The 24,095-nt window shown below is 34.9% G+C and overlaps 2 protein-coding genes and 1 pseudogene across 2 annotated transcripts; all 3 read right to left on the bottom strand.

Annotated features, from left to right (window-relative positions):
* Nucleotides 1-3,851: 3,851 nt before the first annotated feature.
* LOC132175482 (putative long-chain-alcohol O-fatty-acyltransferase 5) lies at nucleotides 3,852-5,133 on the bottom strand. The gene has a single exon (XM_059587441.2). It carries the CDS (start codon nucleotides 4,977-4,979, stop codon nucleotides 3,930-3,932), a length of 1,050 nt encoding a protein of 349 aa, XP_059443424.1. The 5' UTR covers nucleotides 4,980-5,133; the 3' UTR covers nucleotides 3,852-3,929.
* Nucleotides 5,134-8,781: 3,648 nt separating this feature from the next.
* LOC132174573 (long-chain-alcohol O-fatty-acyltransferase pseudogene) lies at nucleotides 8,782-17,183 on the bottom strand (annotated as a pseudogene).
* A 3,302-nt stretch (nucleotides 17,184-20,485) lies between these two features.
* LOC132175365 (putative long-chain-alcohol O-fatty-acyltransferase 5) lies at nucleotides 20,486-21,729 on the bottom strand. The gene has a single exon (XM_059587297.1). The coding sequence runs from the start codon at nucleotides 21,563-21,565 to the stop codon at nucleotides 20,531-20,533; it is 1,035 nt and encodes a 344-aa protein (XP_059443280.1). The 5' UTR covers nucleotides 21,566-21,729; the 3' UTR covers nucleotides 20,486-20,530.
* Nucleotides 21,730-24,095: the final 2,366 nt, after the last annotated feature.

Genomic DNA, 24,095 nt, shown 5'->3' with positions numbered 1-24,095 from the left:
GTCTGTATTGGATTGGGATTTTGGAGGGTCTCAACTCTCAAGCCATGAAGGTGAGGGACATTTGTATTTTAATGTGAATTAAAGAACATTGGGGTGTGGATGCGCTCAAAGTATCAAACCCTTGCTTTTCTTTGTGGCAAAGATTCTTTTTGGCGTACTTAAAGGGTGTGATGTTTGAAGCTTTTAGACTCCATTCTTAATAATTTATTTTTTAAAAAGAAAAAAAAAAATTTGAGCTAGCTTGCAATTCTAAGGATTTACTCAAAATGAACTGTCAAAAAAATAAAAGAGTAAAAAGGTGTCAAACCACCTCTTGAGTTGGACATCCGCCATTTTAAGAAATGTTCACCAATCGTTTTATCCTTTAAGGGTGATCACCTACGCCAAGAGAGTATCTAACCACATGTTCAAAGAGTGAGGGGGTGGTTCACCACCCTATGTATGATTGGGGTGGCCTTACCACCTTTAAATGAGTGATAAATCATCGAGAGGTGGTGGCACTACCCCTTGAGCACTTGGGGGTGGTGCGCTTAGAGTGGTTGACCAACCTCTTACCCTTTGAGGAATTAGTCGGCCTATTTCAGTTACACTATTAGGTGGCCAACCACCCTAAGGATGAAGGTTTAAGACGAGTCAAATATAACGGAAAAATGTAATAAAAAGTGTAAAAGCCTTCAAAACATGCAAATATAAGGAAAGCAAGATTATCAAGACCTCAACAAGTTAAACTATTCATATAAAAACTGCATGAGTTACTATATATTTCAAACTAGATCAACTTTTAATTTGTATACAAAGTTAAGTAATCTCCAATTAATTATCAAATTAGTTATATTTATATTGTAAAGTTGAAGACTTCACAATGTCGACATAATCACTGTATTAGTCAACATTTCTCCCATAAAAGCTAGACAAGACTTTGAAAAATAAAAAATTCAACAAAAGCAATGTATTGACCCTTCACAATATATATACAACGACTTCCCTAGAAAAGTAGAATGCAATACTTAATGATATAGAGCTAATATAATTAGACATTGTACGAAAAAACTACATAATTAATATATATATATGACAATCTTTGTATCATTGGATAGAAAGAGATTGCATGTCTAATTAGTTAAAACGTGCCTATATATTATCAGTTAATAACTATATACACCAATTATAATAACCTTTTTCAGAAGTGTTATTTTACTATATATCTTATATTATTCATATCCAATCAATTGGTCATCGGGAGCAAACAACTAGGTCAACAGGAACGATCCATCTTATTTATTATCTACAAGAAAGAGATAGTTGGAATAATTGGAAAATGAGTGCTCCTTGTCTCATCTTGACTAGCAGGAAGAGTAGAATTATGTTTGGCTTCGGTTTGTGTCGTGTGCCCACGTATTAAATATCTTCAATTATTAATGTGACACCTCTCACTTGTTTTTTGTGGGCACAAAACACAAAATACAAGCCATACTCGTGCTTATAATTAAGAATCATAATTTTCTTTTCGGGTTAGCAATTGAATTATTTATTGAAATTTATTACTTAGAAAAAAAGTAAATAAGAATCCATCTTGTGCACAGTACATCTTCCCCTTCCAAAACTTCATCACAGCCATACATTCTTGAATTAGGATCTTCTTCTGTTTAAATGAACTAGAGAATATCCAGTTAGTTATAGTTGATAAGTATTTTTGTTTCCTCAAAAAATAAAAAGATAAAACTACCTCTCAAATATAACTAACTGAATACTATCCGGTTCATTTGAAATGAAGAGAACCATATTCCTACATTCTTCAATAGCTAGCCTTAACCTTTACAGTATCCCTCATAAGTGGTGCAAAAAAGATTGGGAAAGAAAAAAGATTAATTATTGCTACACTCGTTTCTAACAAGTTGAGGTCACTTCCTTCTAAAGGGCATAAAATTTTTGCATAACGACACAAAATAAAAAAATAACGTGCAAACATGTAGCATATTGACTAATCAAATGATCTATTTTTCAAAAAAAAAATAAAAAATTATAAGAATAAAACTAAAAACTACACTTCTAGTTCATCAGTATCTCACCTTGTTAACACATCAGTGCTAATTAACTTTTGAAAAAAAGAAAGAAAAAAAAAGGGAGACTGATTGATATTGTCATGTCAACAAGATGGACTAATAGTAATTGGGTAAAGATATAGAGCACGCCTGGCGAGCTTCAACAGTGAAGCACGCCAGGCTAAAATTTTTTTTTTTATTATTATTTTATTATTTTAATTTTTTTGAAAAAAAAAAAAAAAAAAAAAAAAAAAAAAAAATTTAGCCTGGCGTGCTTCACTGTTGAAGCACGCCAGGCGTGCTCTGAATCATGACTCAATAGTAATTAATATTTCTAGCAATACTTAAAACTTAATATATAAGAGTAATGATAGATACTACACTTTTATTTTACTCTTATTTTATTGGGCATCAACCATTAGATCAGATTTCTTAACATTACAAAAAAAAACAATTTTTTTCTTACTAGAGTTTTCTGACGTGGCGCTCCTGACGTGTGTTGAATGTCAAAGGCATAGGTGTCAGAAAATTTTTTTTCCTAACGTGTTACTGTTTAGCACGTCAGAATTTTCTGACGTGTCAATTTTGACACGTCAAAAAAATTTCTGATGTGTCAAAATTGACACGTCAGGAAATTTAAAAATTTCTGGAATTTTTTTTTTTCAATTAAAAAATGTATTAATTTATTATTATTATTATTATTTTTGTAATTTATTGAGTGGTGCAAAGAAACGAATTTCTCTGCAGAGAATCTGCAAGACGAAAAAATTTTATTGTTTCTGCAAAAATTTTCTCCAAAATCTTTTCTTCGTTTTCTCACTTCTTTTTTATCTCCATTTTCAAAAACTCAAACCCACACCGAAAAATCCTCAAACAATTAAAAACTCAAATCAAAAAATAAAAAAACCCAAATAAAAAAAACAATCTGAAAAATCAAAAACCTAAATGTCAAACCCAAGTACCCAACAAATCTTCAAAAACATAAAAAAAATCTTCTTATCTTCTCTTCTTCTCTTCTCTTCTCCTTTTTTTTTTTTTTTTTTTTTTTTTTTTTTTGCTTCTCTTCTTCTTCTCTTCTCCCTTTCTTTTTCTTCTCCTTCTTCTGCTTTCTTTGATCTGCCGTGGAGAGAGAGGGGAGAGAGAGAGAGAGAGAGTAGGGAAAATAAATGAGGAGGGAAGAATAAAAAGAGGAAAAAAGTTAAGGGAAAATAAGAAGAGGGAAAATTTTCAAAATTTCGCCCTCTTTTTTTTATCTGACACGCTATTTTTAGTACGTCAGAAAATTCTAACGTGCCAGTTGGATACGTCAGAAAATGATGACGTGACAAAAATCAAGTACTATTTGCCACGTTAAAAAATAGTAATTTTTTTGTAGTGTAAGAAAATAAAGATTCAATAATTGATGAGCACTATTACATCACCCTAGTTAAATAATGAGGTAGGATTTAACATTAGTTATAATGGAAATATGTAAAATGCACATATTGCCCAAAGGGTGAGGAATAACAAATTACAACTTATGAAAGAGTAAGTTGGCTCCGGCAAAATCAAGCATACTTGCGTACTCCTGCCTGAATCATCCTCTCAATTACACCGTTCCTAATTAATTGTGGGGAGAATAGCCAAGCGCTGGTCATCCCCACGAACATAAAAAAGAACGATAATTAGGAAAAAACTCGTACATGACAAGTTTTACTAAAAATGCTATATTTATAATTTACTAACTATTTAACTGTCACGTTACTAATTACTATAGTAAAATATGCACAAATAATTGAGTAAGAGGGCACCATATTTTTGAGAAAGAAATGATATGTACCACACTTATAATATATCATGAGATCGATAATTGTGTGGTGTATAATTGCTGAACTAGAAATAACAAGTTTACAACTTATTAAAGAGTAGGTTGGCTCTGACAAAATCAATCATAATTGAGTACTCCTGAATGAGCCTCTCAAACGCACCATTCCTACGTAATTGTGGGAAGAAGAGCCAAATGCAAGTGAGCACCACGAACACGACTGTTAATGGGCCGGAAATTGCCCGGTGCAACTGCCACCTGTCGGTCAAAGCCCTCTTCACCTCGATCTCAATGCCGACGCACAGGCCTTGTAGGACAAAGAAGGACGTGACCTCCCACGTGGGATTAACACGAGTGATGTAATAAAAAATGAGCTCGTGGATTAGGCCGGAGACCAAGAAGGCGGCGACCACCCCCGACAGTTGGGCCAAGCGGGGCCCAATTATAGGTGTAGAGATACGGCATACGGGGGTGTATACGGTAGGGCGTAGAATACTGGTTACCATGAGGTTCCACCTCCGGCCCCAAAAGTCTTGTAGCGAGGTAGCCAGGTAGGGCTCATTAAACTGTGGCTCGAGCTCAAACCCACAGGCTCGAGCAGGCGCAGCAGCCAGGGCTAGGATGATCTCCACAGCAAGGTAAAGATGGACAGAATAGAGAGCAAGCACAAGGTATGGGTGCATAATTGGTCTGTATTCATATGATCGGATAATGAGAGCAAGAAGCAAGGCTTTTAGAACCAACAAAACAGATTTCCAGTTCACTTTTGGAGCTTTTTTAGCATTTTGGTGAGATGGGATGATCTGTTGTTGTTGTTGTTCGGTTTTGATGGGAAGGAAAGTTATGCAGATGAAGTGAGAAAGCTTGGGCGGGAGTGGCGTTAAAGGGCCTTGATCGAAGGCAAAGAGGATGAGCTTGAAGTTGCCAACCCAAACCAGAAGGAAAAGTGTGAGAATGCCGATATGGAGGGAGTTGAGAATGAAGGGTAGGATTGTGAAGAGGCAGAAGACGGGGAGAAGAGAGAGAAGCCTCATCACTTCCCCCTTGATTCGAGCAACTAGGTAGAAACAATAACACAGACATGCAATGGCGGTGATCCATACAATGATGCACTTCTCCATTTCACCTTCCATTTCCTCTATCTATCTCTCTCTGTCTCTCTCTCTCTCTCTCTTTGGCTCTCTCCTTCTCCTACATATTGACCATCTCCACCAAACCTACAAGGCTGCAGCTAGGGACGGAGCCAAAAAGCTTTATGGAATGGGACCAAAGCATTATTATTATTATTATTATTATTATTTTTTTTTTTTTTTTTTTTTTTTTTTTTTTCAGCATGTAACCAACTAGTACTTTTTCTATGTTTTTTTTCTTACTTGAGAGGAATTGGGCTTAGAATTGTATCATACTCTCCAATTAAATGTGTAAATTATAACAAACAATATTCTCAATGTTTAATAACCATAATATCCAAATTACAAGATCACTTAGATTAGGAATTGAGCTTAGAGTACAAACCTAAAAAAGTACAACCTACGTTGAGTTATTTTGCACATCGTTGATTAACATAATATTCTCATAAGTGATACACAATCCAGGATCAAAGTCTAATAAACTTTGTGCATTTTTTCTTTTGAAATAGTTAAGTATTGTGTTTGACTTTCTCATCATCTACAAATAAATTTACATGATCATTTTGGGTCTTTAAAAAATAAAGAAAAAATATGTGTAGGTTAACAATGAACAAACTCACATGAATAACATAATCATTACATAGACTCTAAGGTAAACATTACACTTTAACCCTATAATTATTATTCTCTTCATATTTCATTGATCTAGTAACTTACCCCAAATTTATAATACTCATATTCACATATAATAATCAATATGATTATAATATGACATATTATAACCTAAACCCCATGGGCATCAATTTCCATTGAACTCATGAAAGTTTAGGGTTAATTAACGTTTTAAATGTAATTAACACATCTAATTAGCAATCCTAGTGTTCACATACCAAAAGCCTTAATTTAACTCATACTGTACAAATTAGGATTTATGTCTATATTATAAACAATAGTGAAATTAAAGCTTTAAACCCATTAATCTAACAACCCGGATCTTAAATCATGCATAGAAATCCACTACACACAAAAGCCCCTAGTTAATTTTAGGAAATTAGCTTCTTACTAAAATTCCCCCAAATTCGGACCTAATCAAAAATTTCCTAAATTATTATGATTTTAAACTTGAAATTCAATGGGTTGAACAAAAACTCAAAGAGAAACTAGAGATTTTTCAATGGCATTAGTTATAAAAACCCATCAAAAATTCTCATATGGCCATATCAAATCAAGAACCAAAAATCCTCACAGAGAACGGATTCAAGATTTACATACACACAAAAAGAAAATAACAACAACAAAAAACACAGAAGTTTCCAAGTAGAAATAGGAATTTTCAAGTTTTCAAGCCAACAGCCAATCTATGAAGGAAAAAAAAAATTAACTTTCTAAATTTTTAACCAAATTTTTAAGCCAAACAATAAAAAATTTAATAAAAAGAAAACTTCACGATTAACCTAAGAAGTAAGAACCAATTGGTAGAGGAGACTTACGGGGACCAAAACTTATCAATTTATTTTGGAGGGGACCAGTATAATATATATATATATATATATTTTTAACTCTTTAAAATATATTTTTTGAGGAATGGGGGACCATGGCTCCAGCCGGTCCCCTCCCTCCGACTCTGGCGCCTACAGCCCATCATCGATGGCAGCACTAAAGGGAAAAGTTAAAGCATATTTACTGCATACCACGTGCATGTAGTTATTACTGCGACCTAAACCCTTCTAAGACCGTACACAACATTTACTTTACCTTTGTCTACCAATGAATAGAAAAGCCAAAGGACTTTCTTATCCATTATTTTAGTACAAATTTTTTTTTTTTTTTTCTCTCTCTCATCTCTTCTCTTTTTGCCTTTTCTCGGAGATTATGTTGAGATTTTATAAAAAAATGTGAGGGGAGTAGGAACTTATATTTTGCAAAGAAAAAATATTTAATTTGTACAGAGAAAGATAAGGTTGTTTGTATAAGAAAGCAAAAAAATTGTTTGAATTCCTAAATTTAAGAAAAATCAAAAGAAAACTACTATGAATGCTTTTAAGAAAATGATTAGAGTAAGTAGGAAATTTTATATTTTGTTAAGAAAAAATATTTAATTAGTATAAGGAAAGATAAGTGAAGTTATTGTGAAATATATTTGAATAATAGAACAAAAAGTAGTTTGATACCCTTAATTTAGGAAAAATCAAAAGAAAATTGTTGTGATTTGTGAGTGCTCACAAGCTCAACCAACTCCATTACATTATGACTCTCTCCTCCATTCCCTTTTCTTCCTTTTGGGAAAAAAGGAAAATCAATAGAAATGCTAACTTTTGTGCATTTGCTTACCATGTGGCTTATTTGGCCACCGCCATATTTAAGTATGGTTGCATTTTCATTTATCTTTTCCTCTTCCGGCCCCTCATCTCCATATGTAGTGGAAAAGATCTTTCCATGCCTTTTTAGTTTATGTATTTACCTTTAAAAAAAATTTAAAAAAACTCTTACATTACACAACAATCACTTACTATGTGCAATACAAACAACGAACAATATTAAAAATAAGGATAAAGTCTACATACTCTCTTTCAAACTACTACATAATTAACAATTTTCTTCCCAGACTTTCAATTGAGACAATGTTCCCCACAAACTACCATTATGCGCTTACTCTTTTCATATATCTGCCATTTTCGGTTCTTCAAGTACTTACTTAACCTTTGCCATATATATGTCATTTTCATTCTCCACATAATCAACAATTTTCAACTACTCAAGTAAGACCTTTAGACCTCGTTGACAAGTTTGAGGGTCTTGCCCCAACAAAAAAAAAAAAAATGACGGCTTTTTTCCTCTGCATGTTGGAATAAGAAAAAAAAACACAGCATATCAGTAAGTTGTCAACTATTGGCAACTCTTTGATATTTGAAAAAGAAAAAAGAAAAAAAATAAAATTTCCCAACCATACTAAAAATCCCAACACTAAGCATGTTTTCTCATTTCCTTTGAGTGTTAATTAATCCCCCCTGATCGCTATGCTTACATATTCATTCGGGATTAACACTTCAAAGGACAAAGGGGGATCAACACTTCATATCAAATGTTTGTAATTTAGAATGATAAAACTACTTACCAATTTGCATTCATAGTGGGTGGAATCATTGGTTGATATTCTCATAAAATCATTGATTTATTGGACAAAATGGATATATACGGAGCAACTTGATGTAATTCATGATTTTGTGATTTTTGCCTTTCAATTGAAGTTACCGCCAACCCGCGTTAGAGGCGGGCCTAGGAGCCCAAAGCTCGCTCCTCGATAAACAATGTAACCGTTGGGCCAAAAGGGCTTAGACTGCGAATGGGCTTGAGAACAAGTGGCTCGCATCCAAACAGTTTTTTTTTTTTTTTTTCAATATGAGAATGGGGATTCGAACTAGTAACTCCCGTTTTATGAGGCGTAATCTCCAACCGATTGAGCTACCTCTTGAGGACCGCATCCCAACATAATTAGTATAATGCTAATGCTTCAAGAAAATGGAGAATCTATAGGTTATGCATAGAGGTTAGGGAAGCGAAAATGATTGCTACTTTCTTTTTCTAACAAGTTGTGATTAGTCGTGCAAACATGTAGTTGCATATTGACTAAACAAATTGACTAAGGGGACATTATATTTTGAGGAAGAAACACTATTATTTTATTATACCGGCGTAACAGAGTCTAATAGTCTTTTTGATTACTTTTAAACCCTGCTATATCAGGGTAATAACATTGAACTGAAATAAATATATGGTGTATAATTGCTCTTTGTGAAATAACAAGTTACAACTTATAAAAGAACAAGCTGGCATTGACAAAATCAATCATAATTGGGTACTCTTGTATGACCTTCTCATGCAAACCATTCCTAAATATTTGTGGGAAGAACAGCCAACCGCTGGTCACCACCATGAACCCCGTCGTCAATGGTCCTGAAACCGCTCGGTGCAACTGCCACTTATCAGCCATAGCCTTCTTCACCACGATCTCAATGGCCATGCACACGCCTTGTAGGATAAAGAACCATGTGACCTCCCACGTGGGGTAAGCATGAGTTAAGTAATAAAAGATCACTTCGTGCATTAGGCTGGAGACCAAAAAGGACACGATCACCACCGGCAAAGGGTCAAGCGGGGCCCAACTATGTCCGTGGAGATACGGCATAAGGAGTTGTAAACTCAAAAAAGTGAAGTGAACAATACTCATCAAATATAAGAGTACTTTTAGCTGTTTCACCAAACTTTACTTACTAAAATAATTAAAAGTACACTTTTAGTTATCTTAACAACTTATCTTTTTAGAGCACCCACACTAGCCTCACTACTTTAACAATCCACTTTCACTATTCCATTTAAATATTATTTTTCAAAGATTTGTTTATTCCTTCTCTAACTTTTATATTTTCAAGTGTTAGTATTTTCTTAATGGTCTATTTTAAGAATATTTGTCTTATTTCTATCTATGTATTTGTTCATCATCTTTCTCTATTCTCACCCCATTTTGTAGATTAGCAAACTCATTATGCATAATACCATATGTTTAACAAGTATTAACATATGGGGAGCTCCCCCTCACACTTTTTGGCGGAAGAAAAACCTAATATTATTTGTTTAATCACACTTTTTGGGATGGAGAAAAAAAAAAAAAAAAGGAGAGAGAAACTAAAAGCAAAAAGGGAAAGAGAGAAATTATATTTATTTAATCAATAGGTGAGTGAATAGTAATTTTTAAATTTGGTGAGTACTGTTCACCTCACTACTTTTTATTTTTTTATTAAAGTAGTGAGACTGAAAAGTTAACATTTAGGCCATTTTAATTAAACTGCCTCACCAAAATGACCAAAAACTGGTTTTGGTGAGGCTGCAAAAAGCACTCTAATAAGTACTTATTAATTATACAACTCATTTTTTTTTCTTTCTTTTTGTTTTTCTCTTTTTTTTTTAATAGTTAAAAAAATAATATTTAAATAGAATAGTAAAAATAAATTATTAAAATAATAATGTTATCAGAGTACTCTAAAAAATAAATTGTTAAAATAAAAAATATATATATATAATTTAATTATTTTGGTAAGTAAAATTTCACAATCCACTCTAAGGTCGCTGTGGTACTTTTTACTCCGTGTGATCATGCGGGTGTAATAAATATGTTTTAACTTCTCCAATAAGTGCCGACATATCGACAACGGACCGTCTTAGACAAACGTACAGCCTATTTGGGATGTCGTCGGCACTAATGGAGAAGTTAAAGCATATTTATATTTATATATTACACATTTACACCTGCGCTGGATCAAACTACCGCAGATCGAAGGTCACTGTGGTACTTTTTACTCCGTGTGATCATGCAGGTGTAATAAATATGCTTTAACTTCTCCAATAAGTGCCGACATATCGACCTCCTTCACCAAACGTACAGCCTATTTATATATTACACATTTACACCTGCGGTAGACAAAACTATGCGGTATTTATTTTTTAAGGGTTTTTTAACCATTAAAGTGTAAAGACATGTTATATATTATTCTTTTAATTATGTTTCAATTATCTTTTTTTTTGGCAAATTTAATAGATTTATTATTGAATTTGTAGACTCATAAGGATTTCACAAAAATTCAATAGTAGATTTACCGATTCACAATATGGAGATGATTAAAAGATGGTTGAGAGAATAATTTTTATTATTTCTCTAAAGTGAAAGGTAAAAACAAATTGAAAAAAACACCATCAACTCCCGTTAATTTTTTTTTTCCTTTTATCCACCGGGGCTCAGAGGGTTACCGACAAATGTGAGGCTGCAGTTATCCTCTGCAGTGGTTGAAATCTGGAGGTAGTTGTAAGTTGATGATGTAAGAAGAAAGGGGTGAATGAAGATGAAATTCAAAATCTATTTTGCAGCAAAATTGCTTCGAACTTTTTTGCCTCATTCCCATTCTTCCACCGTCCCATTCCCCTTCTTCTTCTTTGTGCAAAAAATCGTTTTGCTTGTGGCTCTGGATGTGTTGTGGGTGATCTTCTCTAGGGTGGAAATTAGTGCTGCAGTTAAGGTTTTTAATTTAGTAGATGTCATGATTTTCGGATTCAACTCTTTTAGAAAGAGCTTGTGAGGCTTTGTTGCATAAGAGAATTGGGGTTTCTACTCCCCCGAGGAAGAAAACTTGTATTGTAAATGATGTTTCATCCTCAAGGAGCTTCAAAACACTTCTATAGTCTTCTTACTGGAGATAAACTTCAAAAGAATGCTGTAGGGGTGCAGAGGATAAGCGGTGTAATAATTGATTTTGGGCATAGTGAGAAAAGAGAGAAGACGGCTTGGGGTTTGGGTAGAAAAAAATAAAAGGAATTGACGGGAGTTAAACGTGAGATTTGATGGTGTTTTTTTTCTTTTTACTTGCATTGTTATCTGCGGTACTGCAAGGTAAGCAAAGTCCCTGCATTTCACACAGAGTCACAGAGTAATAAGTACCACAGCGACCTTACGGCTTCTTTTAGGAAAAAATTCCAAAAAAAACTTGCACAGTTACACTTGTGAGTAATCGGGAGCAGTGACAGCTTCTTTATTGCGTGTTGCAGAATGGTCCCATTCTTCGAATACCCGAGAGGTACGTAGCTCTCAGGCCAATTGACTTCTGCAATTGCTGTAAATGTTTTGATGAAATGGGGAGGTTTTTATTCAAGAATTGGCACTGGAAAGGTGGGGTTTAGGCTGTGTGGGACATCAAACGAGGCCAAGAAATCAATGAGTGATGCAAGGTTTATGTCGCAAAGGTGAAACTCAATACATGTAATATTTAATTTAAATGTGGTTGAATTGACATAATTAAGATTCGATCTCAAGACTTTTAATTCTGATAATCTTTTAGGAAAAATGGTGATTTAATATTGTATCAAAATCAAATGTCTTGGGTTCGAACCTTATTCTCCTTCTAGCAGTCTAATAAATTGTCATGTGTGCCTTAACATATGAAAAACTGTTATAAGTGTTGTGTCCCACGTTGAGAAAATATAAAGAAAAGAGTGATTAATATACCTAAGTGGACTTTATATAGCCCATTAGCTTAGGCTTTTGAGCTAGAGTTGTGTTCAATTATGTATATTAATCTACTCTTGATAAAAACTCCATAATTGCTTTATCTCCCAACAAATGGTATCAAAGCCATGATTACTTTCATGGGATGGGTGTCTAAACGCGTCGGGTTTAGAGTTGTGTCTCCATTCACAACTCTTGACGTGAGACACTCTTAAAAATGATATTGTTGTGAGTGCACTTGTAAGTGTTGTTTCTCACATTGAGAAAATATAAAAGAAAATAGTGCTTAATATACCTAAGTGGACCTTAGCCCATTAACTTAGGCTTTTAGGTTAGAGTTGTGTTCAACTATGTATATTAATGTACTCTTGGTAAAAACTTCATAACCGCTTTATCTCTCAACAAAAACACATTTTATTTTAGTAGCATGTGCTTTTTGCATATATATATATATATATTGGTTAGAGTTGTGTTCAACTATGTATATTAATGTACTCTTAATAAAAACTCTATAACCGCTTTATCTCTCAACAAAAACACATTTTATTTTAGTAGCATGTGCTTTTTGCATATATATATATATATATATATATATATATATGTATATATATATATATATATATATTTTTTTTAAAAAAAATATTAATAAGAAAATATGTGCTTCTCACATGTTTCATGAATACATGTCACTTTATTAGACTAATTTATAGTTAATTTATGACCGTTTGAAGATTACATATAGTTCTACTAAAGTGTATACAAGTTGTGACTTCTTCCTTCTGAAGTGCATACAAAAATTTACCTAACAAAATACAAAATACATCAAATTCCTCCATAAAGCTAGCTATATATCTCCCATGAGATCAAAAGGGGTATAGTAGTACTGCTGAATTTATAGCATTCAAAAAAATTTGTCGCTCATCAAGCTAGCTATCTCCCATGAGATCAACCTGTAGCGTGGATATAAATAACACACAAGTGTAACGTCTATCATTACTTTGGAGAGCGTCTCTCTGAACGAATTGGACTTTCTAACTAAAAAGATATAACTTACAAGAGAGTAGGCTTTGACAAAATCAATCATAATTGGGTACTCCCGCATGATCTTCTCATCCACACCATTCCTAGTAACTGGTGGGAATGGGGCACTAAATAGAGAAGTTGAAGCATATTTACTACAAGTGCCTGCATATATAACGTGGAGTCAACCTTTTTTATTTTTTTATTTTTTTTAAAATAGGTAAATCAACGAGAAAATTATAACAAACAACAAAGGGTTGGTCAATCCAATTACAATAACCCCCAAAACGATCACATCAATTTAAGTAAAAAAATAAAAAATAAAAAATAAAAAATAAAAAATAAAAAAGAATGCATCAAATAAATGACATGACTCTATATTTTCTTTGCATGAAGACAAAAAAATTTGGCCACCAATTAAGGTGGTTTGACAATGTGCACCAGAGATGGCACACACAAGAAAGAAACAATTGCAGCAACGTACACACCCGAAGGAGATTGAACCACATCAACAGAGAGAACCCTGATGAAAGTTGAATCAAAGTTCAAAAAAAAGGCAACCAGCACAAAGTCTAGAGTATACCGCATAACGATCTGCAATCAAATCGAGAGAGCAGTACCATAGATGGTGGAGAGGGCATCTAAAGCCTTGAAACTAGAAGAGAACAACATCAAAACGAAAATAATTACAAAAAAAAACAGCAGCATCAATTGAAGGCATTGGGGAAGGCAATAGGGACACAATTGAAGGTCGATGTCGATGTGTGTAAGCCACTCATTAGCGCGTGAAGGCCATGCGCTGGCAAAGTATGTCGGGAGATGGAAGGCGGCTTCATGAGACCGGCAATAACAGTGGAGGATGGCGGAGTGGTGGAAGTGAGGTGTCACACGTAGTGTAACGCTGCACACGTGTTAGCGCGTGTAGGACACACGCTTGCAAGTAAGATTTACTCACAGGCGCGTGTGAGACACGCTCCGTGCGTGGTAGCTGGATGGAGATGGGGCTAATGATGGTTGGTAGCAAAGACTCCAGGAGCATGGTGGAGTGGCGCGTGTAAGGTTGGGGCTTCCTGAAATAAGCATATCTAATTTTGGAAAAACCAAATCCAAAAATTTCTAGAAGGGTGCAAATCTGAGGCTTCTTAATACAAACGGTTGCCAAGGAAAAGTATATATATATATATATATATATAAGGTTTTTTTAAAGAAAGCAACACATTCCGAAATATCTGTACGATTGCATCGGATTAATTGTAGTGTGAAATCAAAAAGTGCTGATGAATTGACTGGTGGATATATTATGCACGCAGCACGTTTCCACCGTACCGGCAGGTCATCAAACCGTTGAACAAGTACTACTGTTATATTTATAGCATCCCCACGAACTAACTATTTTTTACTTAAAATGTGACTAGAAAATTAATTAATTAATTAATTTTTTTTTAGCCACTTACTAAAATCACACATCAAATTCTTTTAACCTTTTTCTACTTCATTTATATTTTTTTATTATTATTACTTTATTCTTTATTCCAACAATTTTTTTTTTTTTTTCCTTGAGCAGAAAGGTTAAAAGAAGATACCAATTGTAACTATTCTATTTAAGTGTGATCAAAGTAGTACCAACTCGAGGGACGCCTCTCAAGAGGGGCCTAGATAGTAGGAACCGCAGGCGCTCCCTCAAGATCGACTGAACCATAACTTAACACCCGCCCCACCAAGGTATCAATGGGACTCAAGGTGGCAAACACTAATAGGCTAAGGAATTTTCATTTTGGGAGTCGAACCTAGGCCTTAGTGCATGCCCAACTTTATAGAGATTCTCTTCAGACCATTGAACTACCACCCTTAATGGTTAATAATCATATTGATGTAACCACGATGTAGGCAAGCAGTGAGTTCTTAAATTCATACTATTATGCAAAAAGGTGACAACTGTAGTAAATTAATAAGATAAGACAATTATACACAATAATACCAAGATTTATGTGACTTCCTGTTACGAAATTGAGTAGTCAAGAGATAAAGCATGCCCTAGTTGTTAGTTATTTATTTATCTGTCAATTCTAGTAGGATTTGTAGAGTTGTAGTTAGATAGAAATTCTATGTTCTGTTATACTACTAACCAATGCAACGTAGGTAATTAAAGGATGAGGTCTATTCTAATATTGCAATGTAAAGGATTAGGGAAATAGGTATGTTCCTATATCTCTAACTCCTCCCACGTAAGTTATAATAGGACTTATCCCTTAGATAAAGGATCATGTAACCTAGTAGGTTAAGGAGTTTGTCTCCTAGTTTAATTCTTGTAATCGTTTCTATTTGAAGCCAAGGCTAAGAAATAAAAGACAAGCAAATTTAATCCCCAAACTTTGTGTTTGAAAAAGGTCTAGGTTTCCTTAAAATCTAAGGTTTAAGTTCCTTTAAAATCTACAAAATATCAAAATAGGTAAGAATAAGAATCCAGATCCGGCTTCTTTTCCAATTGAAAGGCGTATTACATGATCTGTTACGCATTCACGTAACACTTAGCTTCCTCAATGTGAAATGCGTTCACAAGTAAATTTACTATAACAAATAGAATACAAATTTTGAAGAGAAAATACTCTGAACTCAAAGCCCCAAAACAAATTGAACTTAAGCAAGTAGTGCTTACTCGAACTTAGCTCGTTTAAGTTTCACTTGAACTCAAGCTCGAGACGAGTTGAGAAACTGGGCTTGCCAAAGGGAAACTTTGTGTGAGCTTGAGCTCGTGCTCACATATTAGCCGACCTCGAGCTTAGCTTGAGTAAGGTTATTTACGCCCCCATCCCCCCCTTAAATTGCATGTTAGATTGAGCTAGTAAGATTATTTCATAGCCGAACATAGCGGGCGGCCAAGAGAACGAAAGCTGTATATTTTCTTTCTTTTTTTAATATATATATATATACACTAACTAACTATTAAACTTTGTCACATTACCATATTAAAATATGTAAAATGCACAAATTGACTAAGAGGGCACCATATGTTTTAGAAAGAGATCGAAATGCTATATACCATGCACACTAATATATCATTATACTGGCGTGACAAAGTTTAATAGCCTATGAATCCGTCCTTGTTGCAAAAGAGAAAAAAAATATAATTGTATGTCAATATAATAAAATTAAAATGAGATAAATGTGTGGTATATATATACTTGTTCAACTTAAAATAACAAGTTACAACTTATAATTAAAGAGTAGGTTGGCTTTGACAAAATGAATCATAATTTGGTACTCCTGAAGGATCCTCTCAAACACACCATTTCTAAGTAATTGTGGGAAGAACAACAAAACCCTGGTCACCGACACGAACACGACCGCCAATGGCCCTAAAACCACCCAGTGCAAGTACGGCCACTTGTTGGCCATAGCCTTCTTCATGTAATAGGACTGTTATAGTATAGTTTAGTTAGTTGAGAAGGTTATAATACAGTTTAGTTAGTTGAGAGTTAGTTGAAGGGTTAGTTGGGGAAGGTTGTATAAATAGCTTAAGTGAGAATGTAGCAGATATCTTGATAGTCAATTGTTCATTGTGAATTTGGAGGAGGAGTCCTCGAATACTCATGGAGGTTTAGGTATCTTCGAAATACCTAGTTCAATAGTTAATTCATTCTCTCTTTATATTCTTTCTCTCATTCCTTTCCATATTAGGATTTATTAACAGCTGTTATAAGAACATAACTGTTACACTTCACCACGATCTCGAGGGCCACGCACATGCCTTGTAGGACAAAAAACAACGTGACCTCCCACGTGGTAAAAACATGAGTGAAGTAAAAAAAAAAAAAAATCACTTCGTGCATCAGGCCGAAGACCAAAAAGGACGCGATCACCTTCGACAGTTGGGCCAAGCGGGGCCCAACTATAGGAGTAGAAATACGGCATACAGGGGTGTATACGGTAGGGGACATAGAATACTGGGTACCATGAGGTTCCACCTCCGGCTCCAGAAGTCTTGCACAGAAGTAGAAAGGTCGGGCTCATTAAATTGTTGCTTGAGGTCAAACCCACGTGCTAGAGGAGGTGCAGCAGCCAGGGCTAGCATGATCTCCACAACAAGGTAAAGATGGATACAATATATAGAGAGCAAACACAAGGTATGGGTGCATAATTGGTTTGTATTCATATGATCGGATTATGAGAGCAAGAAGCAAGGCTTTTAGAACCAACAAAACAGATTTCGAGGTCACGTTTTGAGCTTAATTTTTTAGCATGGTTTTGATGGGAAGGATAGTTATGGAGATGAAGTGAGAAAGCTTGGGCGGGAGTGGCGTTAAAGGACCTAGATCCAAGGCAAAGAGGATGAGCTTGAAGTTGCCAATCCAAACGTGAAGGAAGATTGTGAGAATGCCGATATGGATGGCATTGAGAATGATCCAAAGGGAGGATTATGAAGAGGCAGAAAACATATTTAATTGGCATCGAGAAAGATAAGGTTGTTTGAATAGGAAAGCAAAAAATTTGTTTGGATCCCTAAATTTAAGAAAAATCAAAAGAAAACTACTGTGATTAATGTTCTTCAGAAAAAAGATTAGGGTAAGTAGGGAACTTATATTTTGTTGAGAAAAAATATTTAATTAGTATAAGGAAAGATAAGGAAAGCTATTGTGAAATGTATTTGGATAATAAAACAAAAAGTAGTTTGATACTCTAAATTTAGGAAAAATTAAAAGAAAATTATTGTGAGATGTGAGTGCACACAAGCTCAACCAACTCCGATGACTCTCTCCTCCATTCCTTTTTCTTCCTTTTGGGAAAGTAGGAAAATCAATAGAAATGCTAACTTATGTGCATTTGCCCACCATGTGACTTATTGGGCCACCCCCACATTTAAGTATGGTTGCATTTTCATTTACCTTTTTCCCCTCCCCTCATCTCCATATATATGTAGTGGAAAAGATCCTTTCATGCCTTTTTAGCTTATGTATTTACCTTAAAAATAAATTAAATACATTACACAACAATCACTTACTGTATATGTGCAATACAAACAATGAGTAAGGAGAAAGTCCATATACCCCCTCTCAAAATTACTACATAATCAACAATCTCCTTCCCAAACTTTCAATGGAGACAATGTTCCTCTCAAAATATCAAAAATTATCAATGTCCCTCTTCCACGATGAAAATACCCTTCTATATATAACTTTAACTAATTTTTTTAAAATAGTAATAATAAATTAAAAACTAGGGTTTGTATATTTTTTTTTTCTTTCATTTTTTTATTAAAGAAATTTATTTTATATTTTTACTTTTCAAATTTATTGGAGTATTTTTGTCCTATTGAAAAATATTTAAGGTTATTTTTGTCTTTTTACTAGCCTTTGGGAGGGGGACATTGTTCTAATTGAAAGTTTGAAGGGAACATTATCAATTGGATGGTAGTTTGAGGGGAAGGGTGTATAGAGACTTTTCCCTAAAAATAATGACAACCCCGAAGCAAATTAAAAATTTCTTTCAATGCCTTATATATGTCATTTAATTTTCTTTCTCTAGCTATGTAATTAACCATTTTCATATATATATATATCATCTTCATTCTCCAGGTGCTTTACTCTTTTCATATAATCTGCCATTTTGGTTTTTTCCAGTGCTTAACCTTTGCCATGTATATGTCATTTTCATTCTCCACATAATTAACAATTTTCAACTACTCAAGTAAGACCTTTAGACCCTGCTGACAAGTTTGAGGGTCGTGCTAAAAAAAAAATAGCATATCAGTAGGCCCAGGTATCAGTCAAACAGTTCGATTTTGGCTCTTATCGGTTATTAGCCGATAATTTTCGGTTAAACGGTTTATTAATTGATACCGGACCAATAAGAATTTTAACCGAAATTATCGGTTATAACGGTACACGGTTAAACGGTTCGGTTAAACCGGTTAACCGGTTTAGCCGTGGGCTTTATATTGATTTATTTTGTTAGGCCAAAAATAAGTTTTTTTTTTTTTTTACTTTTGAGAGCCCAAATACTTTTTGTTGGGCTAAAATAACTTATTAAAAATAAGTTGTTTTAAGACCCTATATTTGTTTTTTGGGCTAAAAATTGAACCTTTTTTATATTGATCCTTCACAAATTTTTTTTTTTTTTTTTAAATATTATAAAATACATTTTTCCAAAGTAAATGGACTAATTAACATAATAAATGCTAATTAGACTAATAAAACTAGTTAATGAAAAATGTTTTCACCAAAGGCAAAGAAATCACATCCAATGCCATCACTAAAAAAAAAATCAAACCTACCTAAACCCAAATTAAAATAAAGTTACATAGGTATATATATAATCCCAAAACTACGTCGTTTTGGCATCCATACTTAACGGTTTATATCGGTTAAACGGTTAACCGATATGAAATTTCTAACCGGACCGAACCGAACCGATGAGCATACTAGTATAAAAAATTTAACCGATAAGGATATCGGTATATCGGTTACAGTTAATATCGGTTCGGTCAAAACCGGTACACGGCCGATAATCGGTAACCGGTTAATCTGCCCACCCCTACATGTTAGTAAGTTGTCAACTATTGACAACTCTTTGATATACGAAAAAAAAAAAAAAAAAATCTCACACACTACCATACCACACCAAATTATACCCAATATGAGAAAGAAAGAAAAAAAAAAAAAAAAACTAAAAAACTATTTATTTTTTATTTTTTTAAACAAAAATTGAAGGGTGTCAAATCCTAATTGGTGGGCACAAAGAGGTGGCTTTGGCTTGGTATAGAAGTTATGCTCAATTTAGAATGATAAAGCTAACCGATTTGCCATCATAGTGGGTGCAATCATTGGTTGATATTCTCATACAATCATTGATTTATTGGACAAAATGGATATATCATATATATGGAGCAACTTGATGTAATTCATGATTATGTGATTTTTGCCTTTTAATTGAAGGTATATCGCCAACCCGCGTTAGAGGCGGGCCTAAGAGCCCAAGGCAGGCTCCTCGATAAACAATGTAACCGTTGGGCCGAAAGGGCTTAGACTACGAATGGGCCTGACAACAAGTGGCCTGCATCCCAACACAGTTGATTTTATTTTTATACAATACTAATGCTTCAAGAAAATGGAGAATCTATAGGCTATGCATAGAGGTTGGGTAAGCAAAAAAGATTGCTACTCTCTTTTTCTAACAAGTTGTGAATTTTATTATTATTATTATTTATTTTTTTATTTTTTCTAAGCAAATATGGGAAATCAGGGAAGGGGAAACTAACAAGTAGTGATTAGTGGTGCAAACATGTAGCATATTGACTAAACAAATTAACTAAGGGGGCACCATATTTTGAGGAAGAAAAATAATATATACTACGCTATTATCTTATTATACCAGCGTAACAGAGTCTAATAGCCTTTTGATTACTTTTAAACCATGCTATGTTATCTTAATAAAATTGAACTAAAATAAATATATGGTGTATAATTGATCTTTGTGAAATAAAGAGTTACAACTTATAAAAGAGTAAGTTGGCTTTGACAAAATCAATCATAATTGGATACTCTTGTATGGTCTTCTCATGCAAACCATTCCTAAATATTTGTGGGAAGAACAGCCAACCGCCGGTCACCGCCACGAACCCTGCCGTCAATGGTGCCGAAACCGCCCGATGCAACTGCCACCTGTCAGCCACGGCCTTCTTCACCATGATCTCAATGACCACGCACACGCCTTGTAGGATAAAGAACCACGTGACCTCCCACGTGGGATAAGCACGAGTTAAGTAATAAAAGATCACTTCGTGCAGTAGGCCGGAGACCAAAAAGGACGCGATCACCGCCGGCAAAGGGGCCAAGCGGGGCCCAACTATGTCCGTGGAGATACGGCGTATGGGGTTGTATACGGTAGGGCGTAGAATACTGGTGACCATGAGGTTCCACCTCCGGCCCCAAAAGTCTTGTAACGAGGTAGCCAGGTAGGGCTCGTTAAATTGTGGCTCGAGCTCAAACCCACAGGCTCGAGCCGGAGCGGCAGCCAGGGCTAGCCCGATTTCCACACCAAGGTAGACATGGAAACAGTAGAGAGCAAACACAAGGTATGGGTGCATAATTGGTCTGAATTCATATGATCGGATTATGAGAGCAAGAAACAAGGGTTTTATAACCGACAAAATAGATCTGGGGGTCACTTTTGGTGCTGGTTTAGCATTTTGGGGAGATGGGTGTTGCTTGATTTTGATGGGAAGGCAAGCTACGGAGATGAAGTGAAAGAGTTTGGGTGGGAGTGGTGTTAATGGGCCTTGATCGAAGGCGAAGAGGATGAGCTTGAAGTTGCCGAGCCAAACAAGGAAGAAGATTGTAAGACCGCCGATATGGACGGAGTTGAGGTTGAAGGGTAGGGTTATGAAGAGGTAAAAGATGGGAAGAAGAGAGAGAAGCCGCATCATGCCCTTCCGGATTCGAGCAACTACGTAGTAACAATAACACAGAGATGTAATGACTATGATCCATACCTTGATGCACTTCTCGATTTCACCACCCATTTCCTATCTCTTTGTCTCTCTGTCTCTCTGCTTCTCTCCCTCTCTCTCGCTTGCTCTCTCAGATATTGACCACCTTGACGAAACCCCCCCACCAATCCGGGATGGCGGCCGTAAAGGGGAAGTTATAGCATAAATGAATTAAGGGAAAATTTACCAAAAAAAGAGGGAAAGATTTGCAAAATTGGTTAATAGGTTAGTAATATGCAGCGCGCCAGTGTTAGAATTTTTTTATTTTTATTTTTACTATTTAAATAATTATTTAATTATATTTTATAATTAAATAATATTGGTGTGCATGAGTGTTCATGCACGCCAGTGTGCTACAGATTACTGCTCTTGGTAATAAATAATCATGTGATATGCCTTGTATAATAAATGACGAGGGCGATATTAATTTTGGTCTTTTTTTTTTTTTCTTCTTCTTGTCATGACAATTATGAAATGAGAATAACTTCTATAAGGATTTGGCATAAACTAGCTACTTTGTGCCTTCCAATAAAAAATGAACAAATTAGCATATCGCACAAAATGAGATAGAGAGGAAAACACTGAATTTTTACTTCTCACAAAATTCATTTTTCCTGTTTAATCGTGAATTGGTTATAGAACCTAGAGACCCACCGCCTACCCCCATTGCCTGTCACCGCCCTCTCCTCTGTCAAGCGCCGCCGGATGCCACCAAATGTTCTCCTGCCGCTACTCCAATAGCACCCAAATAACAACCTCTATAGCAAACTGTCTCTTCATCGCATTTTTTATGTATATTTCGCCAAGTTTTAAATCTCCCAAAGAACAAGTTTTCTTATTTTTTTTAAATCTCCCCCTACCCAGGATTCTGGTCGGCACTCCCGGGGTTTATTTTGCCAAAATCTGCTCCTCTTATGTTTTGGTAACTACCATCTTTAATACCATTTCAATTTTTCCAAAGCATAGATTTGCTCTGGCACAATGAGAAGTGGGGATTTCAAAGCTGGAGGGAAAATGCTTTGATTGTGAGGGTAGGAGAACAGGGTATTAAACTAGAATACACCTTAGGCTGCAAGGTTCCCAGTGGTAAAATATTTACTACATAAATGATGAATGCATCTATTTTCCTGGTAAAACAGAAAAATACAAGCCATACCAAAAGAAAAAGAAGAAAAGCAAGCTCATTAACTCAAAGAATAAGTGAACATATATATATATATATATATATATATATATATATATATTATTTTTTAGAGGGGAAAAAGGGAAAAAGAATAAGTGAACATGAGTAAGGCCTAATAAAGAGAAGGGGTTGGTTGTTGGTTGGGGGGAGGAGTAAAAGCAAGCCCATTAGATTATACATGCGAGACACCTTTCAAAAATATCTTGCCTCCTGGAACAGTAGAAAAGCACGAAAAGCTAAAAATTTGGGTCTAAAATTGATCTCTTCTCATTATTTAATATATAAGAATCAGTTTGGGGTGCTCTCTACATATATGTGATGCACAGATGTTGCATGTGTAAAAGGAATAGAGAGTCCTGAACCACCTTCTTTGTCATTGCGATGTGACTTCCGCTATGTGGAGTGCTCTCTTTAGTCGTTTTGAGATGTCTTGGGTTATGCTTAGACGGGTTATCGAGTTGTTTGCTTGTTGGTGGTCCTCTAGAAGGCCGATGAGTGATGTGGTGTGAAAAATGGTGCCTAATTACCTCTTTTAGTGTTTATGGAGTGGGGAAAAAAAAAAAAATAATAAAATAAAATAAAAAATAGGAGCTTTGAGGACTTGAAAGGATCCTTGGAGGATATTTTATCATCTTTATTCCATATGTTGTATCTTTGGACCGTGTATAAAAACAAGTGGTATTTGGGTTGCACCTTTTGCACTTTCTAATAATATTTTTGCTAACGAAGAACTCCTCTAAGACAGGGCCACTTCGTGTATCCATCCCTATTAAGTAAACCTTGGACCCGTGCAAAAAGCCATCTCCACACGGATCGGGTAATACTCCAGTTTTGCCAGCAAGCCGGCCGCAAGAAATTGTTTGCACCCAAGAAGATTTGAACCTTAGACCTTATTGACTACCACAAAGCCAACCCCTTGGGGTTACGCTTTCTAATAATATTTTGATTACGTATTAAAAAAAAAATATATCCACACATTAATTGTAAGCAACACAATCAAAAAAATGCAGATTGAGAACCTAATCTTAGTATACTCTCTTGTAAAATTGCTCCATTTCAAGGCCTTTATGTAACTTTCTTGCTAAAGATGCTCCATTCAATACCAGATATAACCAACTAAAAAAGTACTTAACCACACAATATCACCACCATTATCACAAAATGCACAAACACAATCCTCATTTCCAATGGAATTATCTTCTTCTTCTTCCAAAATATCATCATCCATCTCATCAACTATAAATCCAGACATTGATGTGGTTTGAACAGCCTGAAACACCAATAAGTTCATTGGCTTCAAAATAATTTAGACAAATATAAAAGAGAAAGAAAAAGAAGTTACAGAGAATAATGGAACAAAGAAAAAGAAGAGCAGACAAG

Source organism: Corylus avellana, chromosome 3 (assembly GCF_965113065.1).
Source record: "Corylus avellana chromosome 3, dhCorAvel1.hap1.2, whole genome shotgun sequence".
Classification (NCBI taxonomy): Eukaryota; Viridiplantae; Streptophyta; class Magnoliopsida; order Fagales; family Betulaceae; genus Corylus; species Corylus avellana.
The sequence above is the reverse complement of the archived record's forward strand: the minus strand, read 5'-3'. Positions and strand labels throughout refer to the sequence as shown.

Bases quoted from the DNA above. Each gene is read 5' to 3' on its own strand.
- LOC132175365 (XM_059587297.1), bottom strand. From the start codon at position 21,565: ATGGGTGGTGAAATCGAGAAGTGCATCAAGGTATGGATCATAGTCATT.
- LOC132175482 (XM_059587441.2), bottom strand. From the start codon at position 4,979: ATGGAAGGTGAAATGGAGAAGTGCATCATTGTATGGATCACCGCCATT.